General features: G+C 44.5%; 1 protein-coding gene across 5 annotated transcripts in view; it reads left to right on the top strand.

The window, feature by feature from the left end:
* The window catches only part of tedc1 (tubulin epsilon and delta complex 1), a 40,580-nt gene that overhangs the window by 7,594 nt on the left and 9,180 nt on the right, over positions 1 to 23,806 (top strand). The window contains exons 2-7 of one of the 5 annotated variants that reach the window (XM_061842947.1): positions 12,539 to 12,620; positions 12,758 to 12,960; positions 14,164 to 14,301; positions 15,836 to 15,901; positions 20,928 to 21,014; positions 21,085 to 21,228. In XM_061842947.1, coding sequence (XP_061698931.1) covers positions 12,539 to 12,620; positions 12,758 to 12,960; positions 14,164 to 14,301; positions 15,836 to 15,901; positions 20,928 to 21,014; positions 21,085 to 21,228 — 720 coding nt within the window. The remainder of the gene's footprint in view (positions 1 to 12,538; positions 12,621 to 12,757; positions 12,961 to 14,163; positions 14,302 to 15,835; positions 15,902 to 20,927; positions 21,015 to 21,084; positions 21,229 to 23,806) is intronic. The other 4 variants (XM_061842950.1, XM_061842948.1, XM_061842949.1 and 1 more) reach the window with 4 other exon arrangements.

The following is a 23,806-nucleotide window of genomic DNA, read 5'->3' on the forward strand; positions in this document are numbered from 1 at the left end:
AGCCGCAGTGAGATCCAACAAGACCAAAATTGACACCTTTCCTGACACTGTCTGTAGAGGTCATTGTCAATTTGGAGTTTATTTTTTCTCCATTTGCGTTCCGCTTTCCTACACTCCGATTTAGATTTCTTGACCATCATTGTGCTCCTCCACTGTGTTCTAGGTCACTTCAGGATGGTCTTAATTTTAACAGGAGCGACAGCATTCGTGGCATTTGTGATTTTCGAGGTGAAATTGTCCAAAAGTTCTTCAACTGTCTCAGCATTCACAGTATGTGGCACAACCAGTCTACATAAACGTAGTGTTAAGTGAACAGAGTTTTCTCTTGGTGGTTTCAGAAGTGAGATCATTCTATGTTTTTGCTGATTTGTGCTGACATTTGACGACCAAGGAACACACCCTAAAGGCAGCTCCGAGATAATGTTGTGGAGAAGTTTAAAGCCAGATGTGAATACAAAAAGAATTCCCAAGCTTTAAACATCTCGAGCACTGTGCAAGCAATCAGATTGAGATGGAAGGAGTATCGGACCAACAAAGACCCGTCCCTCTAAACTTTCACCTCGAACAAGGAGAAGACTGATCAGAGATTCAGCCAAGAGGCCTATGATCACTCTGGATGAACTGCAGAGATCTACAGCTCAGGTGGGAGGGTCAGTCGTACACTGAACAAATCTGGCCTTTATGGAAGAGTGGCAAGAAGAAAGCCATTTCTCAAAGATATACGTAAAAAAATCTCGTTTAAAATTTGCCACAAGCCCCCTGGGAGACACACCAAACATGTGGAAGAAGATGCTCTGGTCAGATGAAACAAAAATCCAACTTTTTGGCCACAATGCAAAACGATATGTTTGGCGTAAAAGCGTTAGAGCTCATCACCCTGAACACACCAATCCCCACTGTCAAACATGGTGGTGGCAGCCTCCTGGTTTCGGCCTGCTTTTCTTCAGCAGGGACAGGGGAAGATGGTTAAAAATGATGGGAAGGTGAGTGGCGCCAAATACAGGACAATTCTGGAAGCAAACCTGTTGGCGTCTGCAAAAAAACTGAGACTGGGATGAAGATTTATCTTCCAACAGGACAATGATCGAAAATATAAAGCCAATTCTACAATGGAGTGCTACAAAGTATTAATGCAAGGATGCCGAATAATATTGCACGCCCCACTTTTCGGGTTTTTATTTAAAAAAAAAAAAGTTTAAAATATCCAATAAATTTCGTTCTACTTCACGATTGTGTCCCACTTATTTTTGATTCTTGACAAAAATATATTATTATTTTAAATATTTTATATCTTTGTTTGAAGTCTGAAATGTGGCAAAAGGTTGAAAAGTTCAAGGGGGTTGAATACATTCAAAAGGCACTAACAAAAACATTGCCGTTATCCCCTCCTCAAGCTGTGACCTTATCATGGTGGAGGGGTTTGTATGTCCCGATGATCCTAGAAGCTAAGTTGTCTGGGGCTTCATGCCCCTCGTAGGTTCACACATGAGAAAAAGGTCCTAGGTGAGGGACCAGACAAAGTACCCTAGGTCACAGTTCGATGATCAACTTTGTGGTCATGTCATCGGACTTGCGACTGCATGTCTTAGACACTCGGGTGAGGGGCGGAGGTGTCAACTGATCACCAGCTGGTGGTGAGTTGGCTCCGATGGTAGGGGAAGATGCCGGTCCGACGTGGTAGGCCCAAACGTATTGTGAGGGTCTGCTGGGAACGGCTGGCAGATTTCCTCGTCAGAAGGAATTTCAACTCCTAGTGCCGAAAGAACTTTGCTCACGTCCCAGAGGAGACGGGGGGACATTGAGTTCGAGTGGACGATGTTCTGCGCCTCCATTGCTGAGGCGGCCGACTGGCGCTGGGGCTGTAAGGTGGTCAGTGTCTGTCATGGCTGCAACCCGCGAACACATTGGTGGAGACCAAAGTGAGGGATGCTGTCAAGCTGAAGAAGAAGTCCTCCCGGGGATATTTGGCCTGTGGGACTCCAAGGCAGCTGATTGGTACCGGCTGGCAGCTTTGGTGGTCACTGAGACAAAAACCCGGGTGTGGGAGGACTTTGCTGAGGCCATGGAGAATGACTTCAAGACGGCTTTGAGGAAATTCCACCAACGAGTCTTCCCATGAGGAAGATAAGTCTGGGTGCTCTGAGACGGGCTCTTTTATCTCTGGGGTTGAGATCACTGATGTGTGTAAAAACCTCCTTGATGTCAGAGGCCTGGGGGTGGATGAAATTTGCCCGGAGTTCCTAAAGGCTCTGGATGTTGTGGGACTGTCCTGGTTGGCACGCCAGTGCAACATCGCGTGGACATCGGGGACAGTGCCTCTGGATTGGCAGACTGGGGTGGTGGTCCCCCTTTTTAAGAAGGGTGATTGGAGGGTGTGTTCCAACTATAGTAGGATCACACTCCTAAGCCTCCCTGGGAAGGTCGGGGGATGAGGTCCTGCACCAAGTGGAGGAGTTCAAGTATCTTGGTGTCTTGTTCACGAGTGAGGGAAGAATGGAGCGGGATATCGACAGACAGATCGGTGCAGCGTCTGCTGTGGTGGGGACTTTGTATCGGTCCGTTCTGGTAAAGAGGGAGCTAAGTCGGATGGTGAATCCCTCAATTTACCAGTCGATCTACGTTCGTACCCTCACCTATGGGCACGAGCTGTAGGTTGTGACCGAGAAAACAATATCCCAGATACAAGCGACCGTAATAAGTTTGCTCCGCAGGGTGTCTGGGCTCTCCATTAGAGTTAGGGTGAGAATCTCAGTCATCCGGGAGGGGCTGCTGCTCCTCCCCCCAGATGCCTCACGGACGGCTCCCTGGTGAGGTGTTCCGGGCATGTCCCATCGGAAAGAGACCCCGGTGCCGACCCAGGACATGCTGGAGAGACTCTCTCTCGGCTGGCTTGGGAACGCCTCAGGATCCCTCCGGAAGAGCTTGTAGAAGTGGCTGGGGAAAGGGAAGTCTGGGTATCCTTGCTGAAGCTACTTCCTCCGCGACCTGACCCGGAAAACCGGTAGAAGATGGATGGATGGATTTCCAACACATCAACCTCCAAATAATTCCTTGAGGTGGAGTAAGAAAGTTTTCGGTGAAAAAAATACTCAAGTACAAAGTAACAGTTGACAAAATTTAATTAAACCATGACCTCTTCTTCTTCTTCTTTTCCTTTCGGCTTGTCCCGTTAGGAGTCGCCACAGCGTGTCATCTTTTGCCATCTTAGCCTATCTCCTGCATCTTCCTCTCTAACCCCAACTGCCCTCATGTCTTCCCTCACCACATCCATAAACCTTCTCTTTGGTCTTCCTCTCGCTCTTTTGCCTGGGAGCTCCATCCTCAGCATCCTTCTACCAATATACTCACTCTCTCGCCTCTGAACATGTCCAAACCATCGAAGTCTGCTCTCTCGAATCTTGTCTCCAAAACATCCAGCTTTGGCTGTCCCTCGAATGAGCTCATTTCTAATCCTATCCAACCTGGTCACTCCGAGCGAGAACCTCAACATCTTCATTTCTGCCACCTCCAGTTCAGATTCCTGTTGTTTCTTCAGTGCCACCGTCTCTAATCTGTACATCATGGCCGGCCTCACCACTGTTTTGTAAACTTTGCCCTTCATCCTAGCAGAGACTCTTCTGTCACATAACACACCAGACACCTTTCGCCAGCTGTTCCAACCTGCTTGGACCCGTTTCTTCACTTCCTGACCACACTCTCCATTGCTCTGTATTGTTGACCCCAAGTATTTGAAGTCGTCCACCCTCGCTATCTCTTCTCCCTGTAGCCTCACTCTTCCCCCTCTACTTTTCTCATTCACGCACATATATTCTGTTTTACTTCTGCTAATCTTCATTCCTCTCCTTTCCAGTGCATGTCTCCATCTTTCCAATTGTTCCTCTGCATGCTCCCTGCTTTCACTGCATATCACAATATCATCTGCGAACATCATGGTCCAAGGGGATTCCAGTCTAACCTCATCTGTCAGCCTATCCATTACCACTGCAAACAGGAAGGGGCTCAGAGCTGATCCCTGATGCAGTCCCACCTCCACCTTAAATTCCTCTGTCACACCTAAGGCACACCTCACCATTGTTCTGCTGCCATCATACATGTCCTGTACTATTTTAACATACTTCTCTGCCACACCAGACTTACGCATGCAGTACCACAGTTCCTCTCTTGGTACTCTGTCATAGGCTTTCTCTAGATCCACAAAGACACAATGTAGCTCCTTCTGACCTTCTCTGTACTTTTCCACGAGCATCCTCAAGGGAAATAATGCATCTGTGGTACTCTTGCTAGGCATGAAACCATACTGTTGCTCGCAGATACTTACTTCTGTCCTGAGTCTAGCCTCCACTACTCTTTCCCATAACTTCATTGTGTGGCTCATCAACTTTATTCCTCTATAGTTCCCACAGCTCTGAACATCCCCTTTGTTCTTAAAAATGGGAACTAGAACACTTTTCCTCCATTCTTCAGGCATCTTTTCGCCCGCTAGTATTCTGTTGAATAAGTTGGTCAAAAACTCCACAGCCATCTCTCCAAATTGCTTCCATACCTCTACCAGTATGTCATCAGGACCAACTGCCTTCCCATTTTTCATCCTTTGTAATGCCTTTCTGACTTCCCCCTTAGTAATCATTTCCACTTCCTGGTCCTTCACTCTTGCCTCTTCAACTCTTCCTTCTCTGTCATTTTCTTCATTCTTCAACTTCTCAAAGTATTCTTTCCATCTATTTAGCACACTACCGGCACCAGTCAACACATTTCCATCTCTATCCTTAATCACCCTAACCTTCTGCACATCCTTCCCATCTCTATCCCTCTGTCTGGCCAACCTGTAGAGATCCTTTTCTCCTTCTTTCGTGTCCAACCTGGTGTACATGTCTTCATATGCCTCTTGTTTAGCCTTTGCCACCTCTACCTTTGCCCTACGTCGCATCTCGATGTACTCCTTTCGCCTCTCCTCAGTCCTCTCAGTATCCCACTTCTTCTTCGCTAATCTCTTTCCTTGTATGACTCCCTGTATTTTGGGGTTCCACCACCAAGTCTCCTTCTCCCCTTTCCTACCAGATGACACACCAAGTACTCTCCTGCCTGTCTCTCTGATCACCTTGGCTGTCGTCGTCCAGTCTTCCGGGAGCTTCGGTTGTCCATCGAGAGCCTGTCTCACCTCTTTCCGGAAGGCCGCACAACATTCTTCCTTTCTCAGCTTCCACCACATGGTTCTCTGCTCTACCTTTGTCTTCTTAATCTTCCTACCCACCACCAGAATCATCCTACATACTACCATCCTATGCTGTCGAGCTACACTCTCCCCTACCACTACTTTACAGTCAGTAACCTCCTTCAGATTACATCGTCTGCACAAAATATAATCTACCTGCGTGGTTCTACCTCCGCTCTTGTAGGTCACTATATGTTCCTCCCTCTTCTGGAAATAAGTGTTCACTACAGCCATCTCCATCCTTTTTGCAAAGTCCACCACCATCTGCCCTTCAAAGTTCCTTTCCTGGATGCCGTACTTACCCATCACTTCTTCATCGCCCCTGTTTCCTTTACCAATATGTCCATTACAATCTGCACCAATCACAACTCTCTCGCTGTCTGGGATGCTCAGAACTACTTCATCTAGTTCCTTCCAGAATTTCTCTTTCAACTCTAGGTCACATCCTACCTGTGGTGCATAGCCGCTAACCACATTGTACATAACACCCTCAATTTCAAATTTTAGTCTCATCACTCGATCTGATACTCTTTTCACCTCCAAGACATTCTTAGCCAGCTCTTCCTTTAAAATAACCCCTACTCCATTTCTCTTCCCATCTACTCCGTGGTAGAATAATTTAAACCCTGCTCCCAAACTTCTAGCCTTACTACCTTTCCACCTGCTCTCTTGGATGCACAGAATATCAACCTTTCTCCTAATCATCATGTCAACCAACTCCTGAGCTTTTCCTGTCATAATCCCAACATTCAAAGTCCCTACACTCAGTTGTAGGCTCTGTGCATTCCTCTTTTTCTTCTGACGCTGGATCCGGTTTCCTCCTCTTCTTTGTGTTCGACCCACAGTAGCTGAATTTCCACCGACGCCCTGCAGGTTAGCAGTGCCGGGGGCGGGCGTTGTTAACCCGGGCCACGACCGATCCGGTATGGGATTCTTTAGATGAACGCTCATATTTGTTTGGCACAGTTTTTACGCCGGATGCCCTTCCTGACGCAACCCTCTGCATTTATCCGGGCTTGGGACCGGCCTACAGATTGCACTGGTTTGTGCCCCCCATAGGGCTGCATTAATTAAATTAATGCATTAATTAAACCATGACCATCATTCAGTTAATCTTCTGAACTTCTTAACCTCATTAGGGTTTTGGGTGTGTTGGTTTGGTAGACCCTTAATTGGTCACCAGCCAATTACAGAAATTAAATAAATAAAATGTAAATGTGAAATATGAATTCAGATAATGCTGAGCATCATCACTTAATCCAAAGCAATAAATACAATCTTTATGAAATAACAAACAAAATAAAATCTTTTTAAAATGGATTAACATTAATTCAGGAAGGAATGGTCTTATACTATTCTGTTTCCACTTTTTAAACAGAATAGGGTAGCCAGACAGCGATTATATAAACAGGAAAAAGACGTGTGGATACAGTCTCCAAGGCCATGTTCAAATGCCAGCTTTTTTTTTAATACAGTTTCGACCTAAATAAATAATTTCATAACTTTTTCCACCATTAATGTGACTTAGGATTTGCACAAACATTTCTTGATGCATTTTACCTTTTTGAGAGGGGAGGTGAAAATAACTCAAACTTATATGATTAACTTGGACTTGTTTAATTTAATGCCTTCTTGGCTAGGTCACCATTGCAAAAGTCTCAACTAGTCTTTTACCTAGTTAAATAAAAGTTGAATAAAATAAAAATGAAAACATCTCGTTCCTCTTTTACAGAAAAGAAAAAAAACAGATGAAAGCATTTGCATGAAGCAGTGTGCATAACAGGACACTGAAGAAAATAAGTATTTGAACACCCTGCTATATTGCAAGTTCTCCCACTTAGAAATCGAGGGGTCTGAAATTTTCATCGTAGGTGCATGTGAGAGAGATAATCTAAAAAGAAAAATCGAGAAATCACAATGTATGATTTTTTTTTTTTTTTAAACGATTTGTGCGATACAGCTGCAAATAAGTGTTTGAACACCTGTCCATCAGCTAGAATTCTGACCCTCAAAGACCTGTTAGTCCGCCTTTAAAAGTCCACCTCCATTCCATGGCCAAGACCAAAGAGCTGTCCAAAGACACCAGAGACAAAATTGTACAACTCCACACGACTGGAAAGGGCTACGGAGAAATTACCAAGCAACTTGGTGAAAAAACTTCCACTGTTGGAGCAATCATTAGAAAATGGAAGAAGCTAAACATGACTCGCAATCTCAATCGGAGTGGAGCCCCATGTAAGATAACACTTCGTGGGGTCTCAATGATCCTTAGAAAGGTGAGTAATCAGCCCAGGACTACACAACAGGACTTGGTCAATGACCTAAAAAGAGCTGGGACCACCGTTTCCAAGGTGACTGGCGTTAATACACTAAGACGTCATGGTTTGAAATCATGCATGGCACGGAAGGTTCCGCTGCTTAAACCAGCACATGTCAATCCCGTATTAAGTTTGCCAATGACCATTTGGATGATACAGAGGAGTCATGGGCGAAAGGTTTGTAGTCAGATGAGACCAAAATGGAACTTTCTCACTGAGGAGGTGAGTTGGCAGGGAGGTGGGCGGCTGCGTGCGAGGAGGCGAAAAGAAAGTCACCAGTGGGCACCCCTGACATATTTACTTCGCCGGCATGGGTCCTCCTGAGTGCGCTATGTACACAAGATGTGTAAAAGGGTTAGGAAATCAAACAATTGTGGGCCAGTCATTTGGAATATTTGATCGGGTTCCTCATCTTCCTCATCTGTCTGTCGGGGAGTCTCTTGTCAGTTAAAGTTATCCACATATCATTTAATCTGGCTCAAAACGATAGGGTAATATGGCTCCGGTCGCTTTACTCGCTTCTGAGATGAGCTTCAGTCTCTAAAGGGGGTGTCAGAAAAATCCGAAAATCTCTCTTGTTCATCTCCCATAGCAGGTGGCACAGCGTGTTTTCAATGGTGACTGTCCCAGTGTGAATTTACATTTCGTCGCAGGCAATATGGCTGCCGCTGGGATATCAAGTGAGATGTCCGCAACTTTGCACATTGACACGCTCTCTGCTCATTTTTTTTCCGTATGAAAATTGAAGTGTATAATATATGCAGTTTTCATAAGAATATCTACTTTAAAATGTATATTTGGGTGTCAGTTGCTCTTTAAGTTCTGATACTGTCCTGTGTTAGCATGTCAAGTGTGCACTAAATTCCCGATTTACAGATTTTTTTTTTTGTGGCTCCGACAACACCCATATTTACGTTATTGGTTCATGTTGATGACGATATTTGGTAACTTGGGTTACATACATTGCCAAGTAATGGTTACAATTAGGGTGTGCCCTGCCTCCTGCCCAAAGATAGCTGGGATAGGCTCGAGCACTCCCATGATCCTTGTGGGTATAAGTGACTCAGAAAATGGATGGATGGATGGATGGATGGATGGGCACGGTTAATCTCGGTACCAATGACTCCAAATCAGTTTGGCACGGCCTCCATTCGCTCTCTAACTACAAGCGACGTTCACCCCTGATAGAAAACAAGAGCGAGCTAGGTGACTACCTAAATAGGTTTTACTGCAGATTCGAAATAGACTCTTCCCCACTACGTACCCACCAAGCCGCACCGCCTTCCACTCCACCTCTCCACCTTTTAGCATCCATGAAGGGGACGTTAGACAGATCTTCAAACAACAAACGATCAACAAAGCACCAGGCACAGACCTTGTCACCATCCTGCCTCAAAATCTGCGGAGACCAACTTGCTCCTGTCTTTTCAAAAATCTTCAATAGGTTTCTCTGTGTAGTACCAGCCTGCTTCAAATGCTCCACCATTATATCGGTCCCCAAAAATGCAACAGTCTCTGGTCTTAATGACTACAGGCCTGTTGCCTTGACATCTGTGGTCATGAAGTCCTTTGAACGCCTTGTGCTGTACCACCTCAAGAGCGTTACAGGTCCCCATCTGGACCCACTGCAGTTTGCCTATTGAGCTAACAGGTCTGTGGATGATGCAGTCAAGCATTGGTCCACACTTCATCCTTGAACATCTCGACAGTGAGGGTACCTATTCGAGGATCCTGTTCGTGGACTTCAGCTCTGCATTCAACACCATCCTTCCTGAACTCCTCTAAATTTCTCCCGCTTGGCGTCTTGCCTGTCATCTCCCAGTGGATCTACAACTTCCTGATGGGCAGGACAGAACAGGTTAGACTCGGGGACACCACCTCATCCACACGCACCATCAGCACCGGAGCACGCCAATGTTGTGTCCTCTCACCTCTGCCTTTCTCGCTCTACACTAACGACTGCACCTCATGGCATCCAACTGTCAAACTCATGAAGTTTGCAAATGACACCACGGTCATCGGCCTCATCAAAGTCCATATCGTCAAGCAGTGGCGAGACTGGAGCTTTGGTGTGGTCAACAGAATCTGGTGTTGAACACTCTTAAGACTGTAGAGATGATTATGGACTTCAGGAGGAAACCTTCACCGAAACAGCTGCCTCTGACAGTGTCCAACTGTCTTGTGGCGACTGTCGAGACTTTCAAGTTCTTGAGAATTACGATCTCAAAGGACCTGAGGTGGGAAACGAACATCAACTCCATCCTCAAAAAAGCCCAGCAAAGGATGTACTTCTTGCAGCTTCTGAGGAAGCATGGTCTAGCATATGAGCTGCTGAGTCAGTTCTACACAACGATCATCCAATCAGTGTTGTGTACCTCCATCACAGTCTGAGGCCGTCACAAAAAAGGACAAACTCCGACTACAATGAACAATCAAAACAGCTGAACGGATTATCGAACGGATTTGGTGCGATCCACTTGTGTTGTCATCGCCACAGAAATTAGTATATCTGGCCGCATTTGAATTGATCAGATAAAAGCCCACTGATCGTGAAAAATGGGAAGCAGTGGTATCGAAATACAATATTGTATTGTTGTAGTTTGACAGAGTGCAATCGTGAAAGTGGAAATTTGTCTTGTAGTCTGGTCCATGCATTCTGTGTTGTTTCTCAGCCGCCTTGTCGCTCCTATTGAACCAGTTTTTAAAAAATAACTTTATTGGCCATCAGATACTTACAGTACTCCGTCAACAGACACAGAAAAAACTATATAAATACCACTGCATAAATATGAATTAGCTTTTTGAATCTGATATACTGTGCACGACAGCTACTGGTCTATGAATCACTAAATGGTTTAGGCCATGTATACATGAAAGGAATGCTAATGGGATATAAACCCAGTAGGGCTCTGAGAATCAACAGACTCAGGTCAAATAGTGGAGAGCAAACATGGTGAAGCAGCATTTAGCTATTATGGTATGCACAAATGGAATATGTTGCCAACAGAAGTGACGTCAGCCCTAAATGTGAATGTGCAGTTCAGTCCATGTAAAAAAAACTTTTGTGTTCTCATGCTTTCATTTCAATTTCCAAATGTTTGTCACACTGTACACTGTTTTATTTGTACTTTTATATTTTCTGTTTTAAATATTTCCTTGTTTTAAATGTTTTAATCATGTAAATAACGTGGAGTTACCTTGTGTATGAAATGCATTAAACAAATTGCTTTGCTTTAAAGAGCCACTGTCATAAAATGCATGGTTTTTAGTATGTTATTAATGAAAAAAGGCAGCCGACATGGACCCGTCCATTTTTTCACCACAAAATATGATTTTGAGGTATACAGCTTTTTATAACTCCCACCATGAAAATCCTCTCGAGGGATTTGTTTTCGAGAAGAAGCAGGACGTGACGTAATGGACAGGACCGCCCTCAAGTGGACTCATTTCTTTCAATTAGTTTTACCTCCGAGAAGGTAGCTTGTTCTTCCTTCGTGTTAGCCAAAATGCCGGCTTGTTGCGTTGCTGGACATTGCTTGAACACTCGGGAGGATGTATTTACCCTTCATAAGTTTGCAAGAGACCCGGTTCATTGTGAAAAATGGATTGCATGGGTACAGAGGACGAGAGCTTCGTAGGTTCCAAATGACAGGTAGGTGTCGGCTACCAAAGAAGAATAATAGTTTGGGGCAGACCACGTAACGGTCTCTCATAACGTAACAAAAGATCCACGAAATGTGTCTGTGTTCGTTGGACGGCATCGGGCTGCTGCGTCGCTTCGCCAGCGAAGGCTGAGCTTCAGGCTCGCGGAAGGCGGCGGCTCTGAAGAAAGCTGCCACAGTGTCGCACTCAGCCGCGTGCTACAACAAGCGCCCCGGCTCGATGGTGTTGTTCATCGCATACTGCGGCGGCTATGAACAACCCCCTAAAGCAGCACGGTTCCGCTCCATTATAAACCACCACGGCCCTGAAAATGAGCCACACTGGCTAAGGCGTTGTGTTCGCCAGACACGGCTTCGGCGAAGGCTGCGCGTCGTGCTTGCGGATGGCAGCGGCTCTGAAGAATGCAGCTGACAATGCCTCACTCAGCCACGTGCGACGAACATGCAGTAAGGCGCCCGGCTCGACGGTGTTGTTCATCGTGTACTGCGGCCATGAACAACCCCCTAAACCAGCATGGCTTTGCTCCATTCTGAGCCACACCTGCTGAGGCGCCACGTTTGCCGGTCACTGCACGGCTCGGATAAGCCACCTCAGCGCCGAAAATGAGCCACACCGGCCGGCTGCAATGAGCCGCGATGCCTCATCTCTGCCACGGAAGTGGATCGGACGGGGAGGCGGTTTGGTCGTGATCGCTTATCATCTGAATATGGCTTGAGACAATCGTGTAATATTGCCCCGGTAACTTCACTCGGTTGTGTAGTGTTCTCCTTTTCGAAAAGAGCTTCCGTGTCAGAAGGGGCGTGTTCGTCTCACATAGTCTGGTGCACCGCGTGTTTTCATTGGTGAATGTCTGGGTGATGTCACGGACAGAGGATGCGGTCAATATGGCGACCACTTGGATGCCGTAGAATGACACTTCTGCAACTTTGCGCATGGATGACACGCTCTCTGCTTACATTTTTTTTTTCGTATAGACATTGAAGTGAATAATGTTATGTATTTTTCATTGCAATATCTATTTTAGAATATATATAGGGATGACACTTGACCTTTAAGATGCGCATGTTGAAATGCTAAACTGTATAAATAAAGTTGACTTGAGTATTGGTAAATTAGAATCTCACCGAATTTATCAACAATTTGTGCCAACTTTTCTGTCAAGGCACCTTTTTGGACAAAACGCCTGATAAGGATGTCATTAGATTTGTGCCAGTGTACCAAATCTGGTTGCTCGGTGTATGTTCAGAGAGATCAACTTTTCAGTTATCATAATGTGCAGTAGTCACAAAAACCCACAGTTATTCTATATAATTTTTTATTCTTTTGTTGTCTTACTGTTTTTCAGGAAGATCGATTGTGGCAGCTGCTCGTCAACATCTTGCAGACGACAACTGTGTCCTCTGTTGGCTGTACACGGATGATAAACGGTCAGTTGCAGGTTTTACACACTTGTAGGGCTTTCATGATATAATAATGTCAACATGCAAAGCGGAGCTGTTTCAATCAGAAGTTTGTTCCACTCGGGCTGATAAATGTTTTCCTCTTTGCTGTTTGTACTCTGTAGTCACCGGTGAGCGTAGGACGTTGGTGAGCACAGGCCTGTGGCAGAGTGGTTACCATGCGCGCTGGATGTATCGAAAGGAGGTGGGAGGAGTATCTAGTAGGGACCTCCTTCTGGCACTTGGCTGGCTGCTTGCTTCTGGAACCCTAGAGAAACTTCTGACCCAACGAGTACAAATGGACAAAACACTACTCCCACGCATACATGTAAGTCTGACCAGAACAGTCACCACTTTGTTCCTTAGTACACATTCGGTAAACACCATTCAGTATTTCCACAGTCTTTGGAATCATCATTGGCTACACACGAATGTTCTGTAATGATGACATCCAGTTTTAAAGCTGTATCAAAATCTGATTATGCATAAATCTTGTCACGTGGAGCGGTGGGTAGGAATCATGAAATCCAGATCAGGCTGACTGGAATATAACATTTTTTTGTTGCGGGGAATCCTGACTGAATCCCAATTCAAGCATGGGAAGAAAATGCCAACTGCAAAGAACATGCCATATGGAAAGACCCCTGAATTTGGGAAATAAGAATACTTCAAGCTATAGTTGAAACTTTTTTTCATTGAGGCAGCAGTGCTAACCACACTTCTCGCATGTTGCCAAAGATAATTATGTATGCATTTTTGAATTACACTTTAAAAGATGTAACAATTTTTGTAACATTGGCTTTTTAGTTTGCAGTGGTGTAGAACTCTATTCCAGTCTATCTAAATATGGTTTTCAAAAATCAGCTGTTAGCATACAGGTGGAGGGGGAGGAGGATGCAGTGCAGTTTAACACCTCTACAAACTACAACCGCAATGTTACATTGGTTTTTAAATCCAAGCTGTCAACTAATGTAGAAAAAGTATGCATTTAAATCTGTGGGTCGATTTGTTCACACAGCTGACTTTCACATACCTAGCATGGCATGCATTTCCATGAGAGCTGGTGGAAGAGTGGATCATTGCCAAAAGAATTTGGTGCATGATCTGTATAAAGATCCAGAACGAAAGTTCTTTGAAAAGGAAAAATTAATGTAGCCTGTGCTTTTCATTTGTAGATTATCATCATCATGTGTTACACTTTTGTATTGCTTTTGTAGCTACTTTACAACATCACATGTTATTCATTCACTCCTCAGTCATGCCTCATTAGCAGTAAACGACTAGTTGTAGTCCCAGCAGCCCTGGGCAGTCTGACGGATGTATGACTGGAATTCTGCACCTTCAGCCCCTCCGACCACCAAACATCCTACCACATTAATATGTCGGAAATAAGGCTTAAGTATCTTGTCGAAGGACACAACTACATGTGCTTAGGCGGGGATACGAACCTGCAAACATGCTGCTAACAAGTGTACCTAATGATTTGACAACTGTGTGAGTATATTTGAGATCTCGGTTTCTGTGTTTTTAGATGAAAGTTGAGATTCCTCAGGATACCCTGGTTGAGAACAGCTCAGTGAGAAGACTTCTGTGGCTCATTGGTTGCCTGAAACACCAGGGACGGATACTGCTATCCATGCAGGATGAGCAAGCCTCTTTGTTACATACTGTGAGGAGGTTTATCTTTATCTCTCTTGCCTAACAAAACCATCCATCCATCCATCCCTCTCCCTCCCTCCATCCATCCATCCATCCATCCATCCATCCATCCATCCATTTTCTGCTGCTTTTCCGGGTCGGGTTGCGGGGGAAGTAGCTTCAGCAGTGATACCCAGACTTCCCTTTCCTCACCCACTTCTTCCAGCTCTTCCGGAGGGATCCTGAGGCATTTCCAAGGCTGCTGAGAGACATAGTCTCTCCAGCGTGTCCTGGGTAGTCCCCGGGGGCTCTTTCCGGTGGGACATGCCCGGAACACCTCACCATCTGAATCAGATGCCCCAGCCGCCTCATCCAGCTCCTCTCAATGCCGAGGAGCAGCGGCTCGAAACTGAGCCCATCCCGGATGACCGAGCGCCTCACCTTAACTCTAAGGGAAGTCCCGGACACCCTGCAGAGGAAACTCATTTCGGCCGCTTGTATCTGGGATCTTGTTCTTTTGGTCACGATCCACAGCTTGTGCCCATCGGTGAGGGTAGGAATGTAGATCGACTGGTAAATTGAGAGGTTCGCCTTTCGACTTAGCTCTCTCTTTACCACAACAGACCGATACAAAGTCCGCATCACTGCAGCCGCTGCGCTGATCCGTCTGTCGATCTCCAGCTCCATTCTTCCCTCACTCGTGAACAAGACCCCAAGATACTTGAACTCCTCCACTTGGGTCAGGATCTCATCCCCAACCCAAAGAAGGCATGCCACCCTTTTCCGACTAAGGACCATGGTCTCAGATTTGGGGGTGCTGATTTTCATCCCAGCCGCTTTACGCTCAGCTGCGAACCACTCCAGTGAGAGCTGGAGATCATGGCTTGATGAAGCCAACAGAACCACATCATCTGCAACGAGAGAGCAGAGCAGAGATGCAATGCTGAGGCCACCAACTGGGCCCCCTCTACACCAAGAAACCGGACACACTCTACACCTTGGCTGCACCTAGAGATTCTGTCCATAAAAGTTATGAACAAAATCGGTGACGAAGGGCAGCCTTGGCGGAGTCCAACTCTCACTGGAAACGAGTTTGACTTATTGATGGCATTGCGGACCAAACTCTGACAACGGTTGCACAATGACCGAGCAGCTCGTATCAGGGGGTTCGTTACCCCATAGTCCGGAAGAACCCCCCACATACAAAACAAATTGACTCTCTCTCAATTTACTCTTGTGTGGTGGCTGACATGTCTTAAAGTTTTAAAAATCTGGTGGGGTCTTGTTGATTTGATGCCAATCAATGATTTTCACAAGTTTAGCTGGTTATTTGAAATTGGAAAGGAATTAGAAAATAATACATTGACAATTGCATGTGGATGCTGACAAATTCAATCATCAAACCAAATTGATATTGGCCTGATATGTTGGTTGACACATCATATACCATTATCATGTGAACAGAAAAAAAATTGGCTACTTGTATAAAAGACTTAACCATAAAATCAATTAAAATGTACACACTATTTGACATGATAACTGATATAATTTTGATTTTTCATTAGGTTTTTTCTACGAGTCTACCTTCTGGATTATCTTCGTCTGGTCAATGTTCTACAGCTCTGATTGAGGTGTGTGCAGAGATTACTGCTTGTAATCAGATAATAATGATAAATTATTATTACTTCAAGACGTATATTAATTTGTTAAAACTTTTACTCTAGGGTTAGCTAACCCTCAAGCCTTAATCTCAGTTTTATTTTGATATTTTCTTTGCCTGATTTGAATTCTGCAATGATGTTTGAATGTTTGAGATACAGGTATGACATGCAAAAAAGTGACATATTAATCCAGTAGAACCTTTAAAGGTCAATTTGATTTGGGATGTTGCCTGACCTCCAAATTGTTAAAATTTCTATTTTTTTTTTCATGCGTTCATGAACAAACTAATGTATTCATTGTAATATAAATATACAGATAATTTAACCACTATACAGTAAAACTGTATTGTGAGTGGTTGGGATGTGAGTTTCTTCACATTTACATTGGGAGGAAAAACTATGAGTACCCTTGGGAATGTATTAATTTGTTATTATTAGTCAAATGTGGATGCACTGATAATCTTCATCCACATCACAACAATAAAGACACGATCTGCCGAAACTCCACACATGATTTAATGTTTCTACCATGATGCTCCCTCCACCATGCTTCAGTCGATATAAGGTTTTGATACTTGTGTGCTGTGCGATCTATTTATTTTTTTTTAGTTATTTTTTCCTCCTCACATGACAGCACATGACCCCCCCCCCCCCCAAACAATTCAACTTTGGTTTCGTCTGTCTACAGAATAATTTCCTTGTACTGCTGTGGAAATTCCAAGTGTTATTTTGCAAACTCCAAACGTAAAGCAATGTTATTTTTTTTTTAAGAGGGCAAAGGCTCCCTCCTTAATGGAGCCCTATGGGGGCACAAACCAGTGCAATCTGTAGGCCGGTCCCAAGCCCGGAAAAATGCAGAGGGTTGCGTCAGGAAGGGCATCCGGCGTAAAAACTGTACCAAACAAATATGAGCGTTCATCTAAAGAATCCCATACCGGATCGGTCGTGGCCCGGGTTAACAACGCCCGCCCCCGGCACTGCTAACCTGCAGGGCGTCGGTGGAAATTCAGCTACTGTGGGTCGAAGACAAAGAAGAGGAGGAAACCGGATCCAGCGTCAGAAGAAAAAGAGGAATGCACAGAGCCTACAACTGAGTGTAGGGACTTTGAATGTTGGGACTATGACAGGAAAAGCACAGGAGTTGGTTGACATGATGATTAGGAGAAAGGTTGATATTCTGTGCATCCAAGAGAGCAGGTGGAAAGGTAGTAAGGCTAGAAGTTTGGGAGCAGGGTTTAAATTATTCTACCACGGAGTAGATGGGAAGAGAAATGGAGTAGGGGTTATTTTAAAGGAAGAGCTGGCTAAGAATGTCTTGGAGGTGAAAAGAGTATCAGATCGAGTGATGAGACTAAAATTTGAAATTGAGGGTGTTATGTATAATGTGGTTAGCGGCTATGCACCACAGGTAGGATGTGACCTAGAGTTGAAAGAGAAATTCTGGAAGGAACTAGATGAAGTAGTTCTGAGCATCCCAGACAGCGAGAGAGTTGTGATTGGTGCAGATTGTAATGGACATATTGGTAAAGGAAACAGGTGCGATGAAGAAGTGATGGGTAAGTACGGCATCCATGAAAGGAACTTTGAAGGGCAGATGGTGGTGGACTTTGCAAAAAGGATGGAGATGGCTGTAGTGAACACTTATTTCCAGAAGAGTGAGGAACATATAGTGACCTACAAGAGCGGAGGTAGAACCACGCAGGTAGATTATATTTTGTGCAGACGATGTAATCTGAAGGAGGTTACTGACTGTAAAGTAGTGGTAGGGGAGAGTGTAGCTCGACAGCATAGGATGGTAGTATGTAGGATGATTCTGGTGGTGGGTAGGAAGATTAAGAAGACAAAGGTAGAGCAGAGAACCATGTGGTGGAAGCTGAGAAAGGAAGAATGTTGTGCGGCCTTCCGGAAAGAGGTGAGACAGGCTCTCGATGGACAACCGAAGCTCCTGGAAGACTGGACGACGACAGCCAAGGTGATCAGAGAGACAGGCAGGAGAGTACTTGGTGTGTCATCTGGTAGGAAAGGGGAGAAGGAGACTTGGTGGTGGAACCCCAAAATACAGGGAGTCATACAAGGAAAGAGATTAGCGAAGAAGAAGTGGGATACTGAGAGGACTGAGGAGAGGCGAAAGGAGTACATCGAGATGCGACGTAGGGCAAAGGTAGAGGTGGCAAAGGCTAAACAAGAGGCATATGAAGACATGTACACCAGGTTGGACACGAAAGAAGGAGAAAAGGATCTCTACAGGTTGGCCAGACAGAGGGATAGAGATGGGAAGGATGTGCAGCAGGTAAGGGTGATTAAGGATAGAGATGGAAATGTGTTGACTGGTGCCGGTAGTGTACTAAATAGATGGAAAGAATACTTTGAGAAGTTGATGAATGAAGAAAATGAGAGAGAAGGAAGAGTCGAAGAGGCAAGAGTGAAGGACCAGGAAGTGGAAATGATTACTAAGGGGGAAGTCAGAAAGGCACTACAAAGGATGAAAAATGGAAAGGCAGTTGGTCCTGATGACATACCAGTGGAGGTATGGAAGTAATTTGGAGAGATGGCTGGGGAGTTTTTGACCAACTTATTCAACAGAATACTAGCGGGCGAAAAGATGCCTGAAGAATGGAGGAAAAGTGTTCTCGTTCCCATTTTTAAGAACAAAGGCGATGTTCATAGCTGTGGGAATTATAGAAGAATATAGTTGATGAGCCACACAATGGAGTTATGGGAAAGAGTAGTGGAGGCTAGACTCAGGACAGAAGTAAGTATCTGCAAGCAACAGTATGGTTTCATGCCTAAAAAGAGTACCACAGATGCATTATTTGCCTTGAGGATGCTAGTGGAAAAGTACAGAGAAGGTCAGAAGGAGCTACATTGTGTCTTTGTGGATCTAGAGAAAGCCTATGACAGAGTACCAAGAGAGGAACTGTGGTACTGCATGCGTAAGTCTGGCGTGGCAGAGAAGTACGTTAAAATAGTACAGGACATGTATGATGGCAGCAGAACAATGGTGAGGTGTGCCTTAGGTATGACAGTAGAATTTAAGGTGGAGGTGGGACTGCATCAGGGATCAGCTCTGAGCCCCTTCCTGTTTGCAGTGGTAATGGATAGGCTGACAGATAAGGTTAGACTGGAATCCTCTTGGACCATGATGTTCGCAGATGATATTGTGATATGCAATGAAAGCAGGGAGCATGCAGAGGAACAATTAGAAAGATGGAGACATGCACTGGAAAGGAAAGGAATGAAGATTAGCTGAAGTAAAACAATATATGTCCGTGAATGAGAGAGGTGGAGGGGGAAGAGTGAGGCTACAGGGAGAAGAGACAGCGAGGGTTGAGGACTTCAAATATTTAGGGTCAACAATCCAGAGCAATGGTGAGTGTGGTAAGGAAGTGAAGAAACCGCTCCAAGCAGGTTGGAACAGCTGGCGAAAGGTGTCTGGTGTGTTATGTGACAGAAGAGTGTCTGCTAGGACGAAGGGCAAAGTTTACAAAACAGTGGTGAGGCCGGCCATGAGGTACAGATTAGAGACGGTGGCACTGAAGAAACAACAGGAAGCTGAACTGGAGGTGGCAGAAATGAAGATGTTGAGGTTCTCGCTCGGAGTGACCAGGTTGGATAGGATTAGAAATGAGCTCATTCGAGGGACAGCCAAAGTTGAATGTTTTGGAGACAAGATTCGAGAGAGCAGACTTCGATGGTTTGGACATGTTCAGAGGCAAGGGAGTGAGTATATTGGTAGAAGGATGCTGAGGATGGAGCAGCCAGGCAAAAGAGCGAGAGGAAGACCAAAGAGAAGGTTTATGGATGTGGTGAGGGAAGACATGAGGGCAGTTGGGGTTAGAGAGGAAGATGCAGGAGATAGGCTAAGATGGCAAACGATGACACGCTGTGGCGACCCCTCACGGGACAAGCCGAAAGGAAAAGAAGAAGAAGAAGAAGAAGAAGAAAGGCTCCCTCCTTGTTGTTTTCCCGTGAACCCCCATTTTTGTTTGAACGTTTGCCTATGGTAGTTTAAAAAATAATAATATTTTTTTTTTTTCACCGAACATTCTGCGATTTGCTCTTGCAGTCAGCTTTGTAGGATGGCCACTTGTTAGAAGTGAAGAAACAATGATGAACTTTCTTAATCTATGGACAATTTGTCTAACCATGGACAGATGATGGCGGCACGGTAGAGCAACTGTAAAACGTTAGCCTCACAGTTCTGAGGACTGGGGTTCAAATCCCGGCCCCACTTGTCAGAAGTTTGCATGTTGTGTGGGTTTCTCCGGGCACTCTGGTTTCCTCCCACATCACAAACATGCATGGTAAGTTAATTGGAGACTCTAAATTGCCCCTAGGTGTGATTGTGAGTGCGGCTTTTGTCTGTCTCCATGTACCTTGCGATTGGCTGGCGACCAGTTCTGGGTGTACCCTGCCTCCTCCCCATTGACAGCTGGGATAGATTCCAGCACTCCTGTGAACCTTGTGAGGATAAACTGATCAGAAAATGGATGGATGGCTGGATGGATGAACATCAAGAATAATACTTTTGTAACCTTTTTTTGTTTCATACAAGTCATCAATTCTTAATCATTTTGAGTGAGGGATTGGACACATCAAGCAATGATACTTGATAAGAAAATTCAAAACAGATATGTGTTTTATAGTGGCTAGAGAAGCTTTAAGCGGACTCGCAGTGGGTCACACTTGATTTTTATAAGCGCATGGAGGATCCGCAGCCTAGAGGTTTTCTTCCCCCCTGTTGTGTGAATATTTCCATGTTGTGCTTCATAAAAACAAAAACAAATGTTTATTTGGTCTTAGTTTAAGCAGATTCCGCTCATTTATTGCTATGGTTTACATGAAGATCAGACCATATTTCATGACTGAAATTGGCCTTGTAATTTAATTTCAATGGGTTCACGTGCTTCTTTAGTGCCCACTCTTCTTCCTCTTTCCCAAAACAAAGGTGACGTTGGAAAGTCTAGTAAATCTACATCATTGTGTACATTTCCAGACATGCACTGGTGTACAGGAGCTTTGTGACCTTCTTGGATTGTACCTCAACTGGAAGCAGGTGGAAAACGTTTTCTGGATCTGGATGGTGAGTTGGATTTTGCGTGCGTCTCAAAACCCTCACAAATGTTGACACATATTTGTCTGTGTACTTGGAGGAAAGTGTGGTGGATTACCAAGTGAAGGACGCTGTCACTGAGAGCCCTATGGAAATTGTCACGAGGGGAGCAGATGCTTGCCACCCTGGACAGTTGGCTGTAGACGAGCTCGAGGATGTATTGCTGAGAGTGAAAACCGTGCAGGTGCTCTGTGACATAACTGACACAATACAGTGTAATACTCCATGTACACATTAAGAAAACTTGGATTGATCATTGTTCAGCTGTTGCCGTTACTACTGTCTTTAGATGGTGAGAAGTGGGAGTAGAAAAAGTGAGCGTGCAGCCACCCAAAGAGGGGAGAAGAATTGCCGTAAAAATATTTCATGATAAAAAAAATATTGAGTGCAGGTACAGAAATCAGTGCGCAAATTAAGCTTCTAGTTATAAATATTTTAAAAACATGATTTTTTTTTTTAATATAATAGTTGTGACAATTTATAGTTTGCTCACAATAAAAAGTGAAGTCCAGTATCTTAATTATGGTTAATTATGGTAATAAATACAACACAGCTCCTCTCGGAACACCAGTTCCACAAACAATAACCTCCTCAATGCGTCGATCACAAGGCAGTCTCGGTCGATCACGGGACGGTGTGCCCAAAAAAAAAAAGACGTCAGCCAATGTTCCCTCTACACTGCCTGCGTGCGCAATTGTGCACCGCTGATGCAATCTCTTCACAGATATTCTGCGTTGCGCGCAAAAAAAAAAAAAATCCTTTGCAAATTGAAGAATAACAGCTATTTAGTTTGTGGCATTTTGCAATGTGATTCAAGGAATGAGGGATGAGTGGTTGTTACATCAAACGGCACTATTCACATACGTACCGCCACTGGTTTCTTTTAAACAGCACATGGAACTTTCTCTAACAATGACCGCTGCTCTGCCACACTCTCTTTTTCCTAGTTTACCTTACACCTGAACCCCCCCCCCCGCTCTTAAAGACATACACTCATAATTATAAATGTTACAGTACTTACGCAGCCCATCAATGTGTTTTATAATGACAGCATCCACCACCGCTCCTTTCATTAGCAACACAGTCTGGGCAATGTAGCGCAAAGATGAGCTAAAAGAAATTGTGTTGTTTTAAGATTCAATGACTGTCAGAATATGTAAATAATAGATGAAAAAGTGGTTAAACTGGACGAGATTTTCTCTTTTCCGAGTGGGAAAGGTCTGGTCTGAAGCCAAAGTAGAAAGTGCAGGATGAGCTGGTGTGTAATTTTAAAATTCCACCTTGGCTGCAGCCTGATCCAGGATGAAAGCACAAACAATACAGTGCACAAAAAGCAAATTCTGGATTTTATATATAGGAGGCAACATAACATTAACCTTAAAACTCTTTGAGAGCATCATGCCCCACCCGTCATCGGTTGCTCGCGAGAAGCTGGCTGCTTGAAAAGTAGATCTGGGCACCCCTGACTTAGTGTAACCAAGATTTGTTTCCATTCAGTATCATTCATTTTATTCATTGTATTGGTGTTTATTTGCAGATCATGGAAAAGATTTCCTAAATTACACTCAAAAAGTTAACATTTCATAATTATAGAGTCGTCCACAATTTCAAGTATTTCATAATTTCTACATAATTTGGGTTTCCATTGTATATAACCCATGAAATCAGGAATTCAAAAAATTTGAATACTGTGAAGAAATCAGGTGGAACAGTGAATGACTGGTTAGAGCGTGCCTCACAGTTCTGAGGGCCGGGGTTCAAATTCCGTCCCCACCTGTGTGGAGTTTGCATGTTGGGTGGGTTTTCTTCAGGCCCTCTGGTATCTTCCCACATCCCAAACACATGCATGGTAAGTTAATTGGAAACTCTAAATTGCCGTTAGGTGTGATTATGAGTGTGGATGGTTGTTTGTTTCTATGTGCACTGCGATTAGCTGGCAACCGATTCAGGGTGTACCCTGCCTCTTGCCCAATGATAGCTGGGGTAGGCTTCAGCACTCCTGCGACCCACCAGATAATGGATGGATGAAAAAATCTGCCATTTTGCAGCCCATAAATGTTTTAAACTGATATTCACACAAAACACATATTAAACTAAAAGCACCTATACAGGATCCCCCCATGTCTCATTAAATGGCTTTGGTCCAGTTGTCTCATTTGGATTCAACATGGGAAAGACTGCAGATTTGGCAACTGGCCAGTAGACCAACATCAATACCCTCCATTGCTTGGGTAAGCCTGAATGCAGCCGTATGGGCACACAAGCCAGTGCAATCCGTAGGCTGGTCACAAGCCCGAATAAATGCAGAGGGTTACGTCACGAAGGGCATCCGGCGTAAAATTGTGCCAAACAAATATGAGCATTCATTTAAAAGTAAGTATATTGGTAGAAGACTGCTGAAGATGGAGCTGCCAGGCGAAAGAGTGAGAGAAAGACCAAAGAGAGGGTTGATGGATGTTGTGAGGGAAGACGTAAGGGCACAGGGTGTTAAAAGAGGAAGATGCAGAAGATTCGCTTGGATGGGAAAAGATGACACGCTGTGGCGACCCCTAAAGAGACAAGCCAAAAGGAGAAGAAGATGAAGCATGGGTAAAGCACAGATATTCCTAACTAAGGAGATTGGCTGTTCACACGGTTCTGGGTCCATGCGTACCAGTGGAAGGAAAAAAAATCTGGCAGCAGATGCACCAGTAAAATAGATTGCTGCGTCTTATCAGAGAAGATTCAAGAATCTAACAGAGATCCAGAAAGAGTGGAATGAG

The sequence above is a fragment of the Syngnathoides biaculeatus genome, chromosome 15, assembly GCF_019802595.1.
Source record: "Syngnathoides biaculeatus isolate LvHL_M chromosome 15, ASM1980259v1, whole genome shotgun sequence".
NCBI lineage: Eukaryota > Metazoa > Chordata > Actinopteri > Syngnathiformes > Syngnathidae > Syngnathoides > Syngnathoides biaculeatus.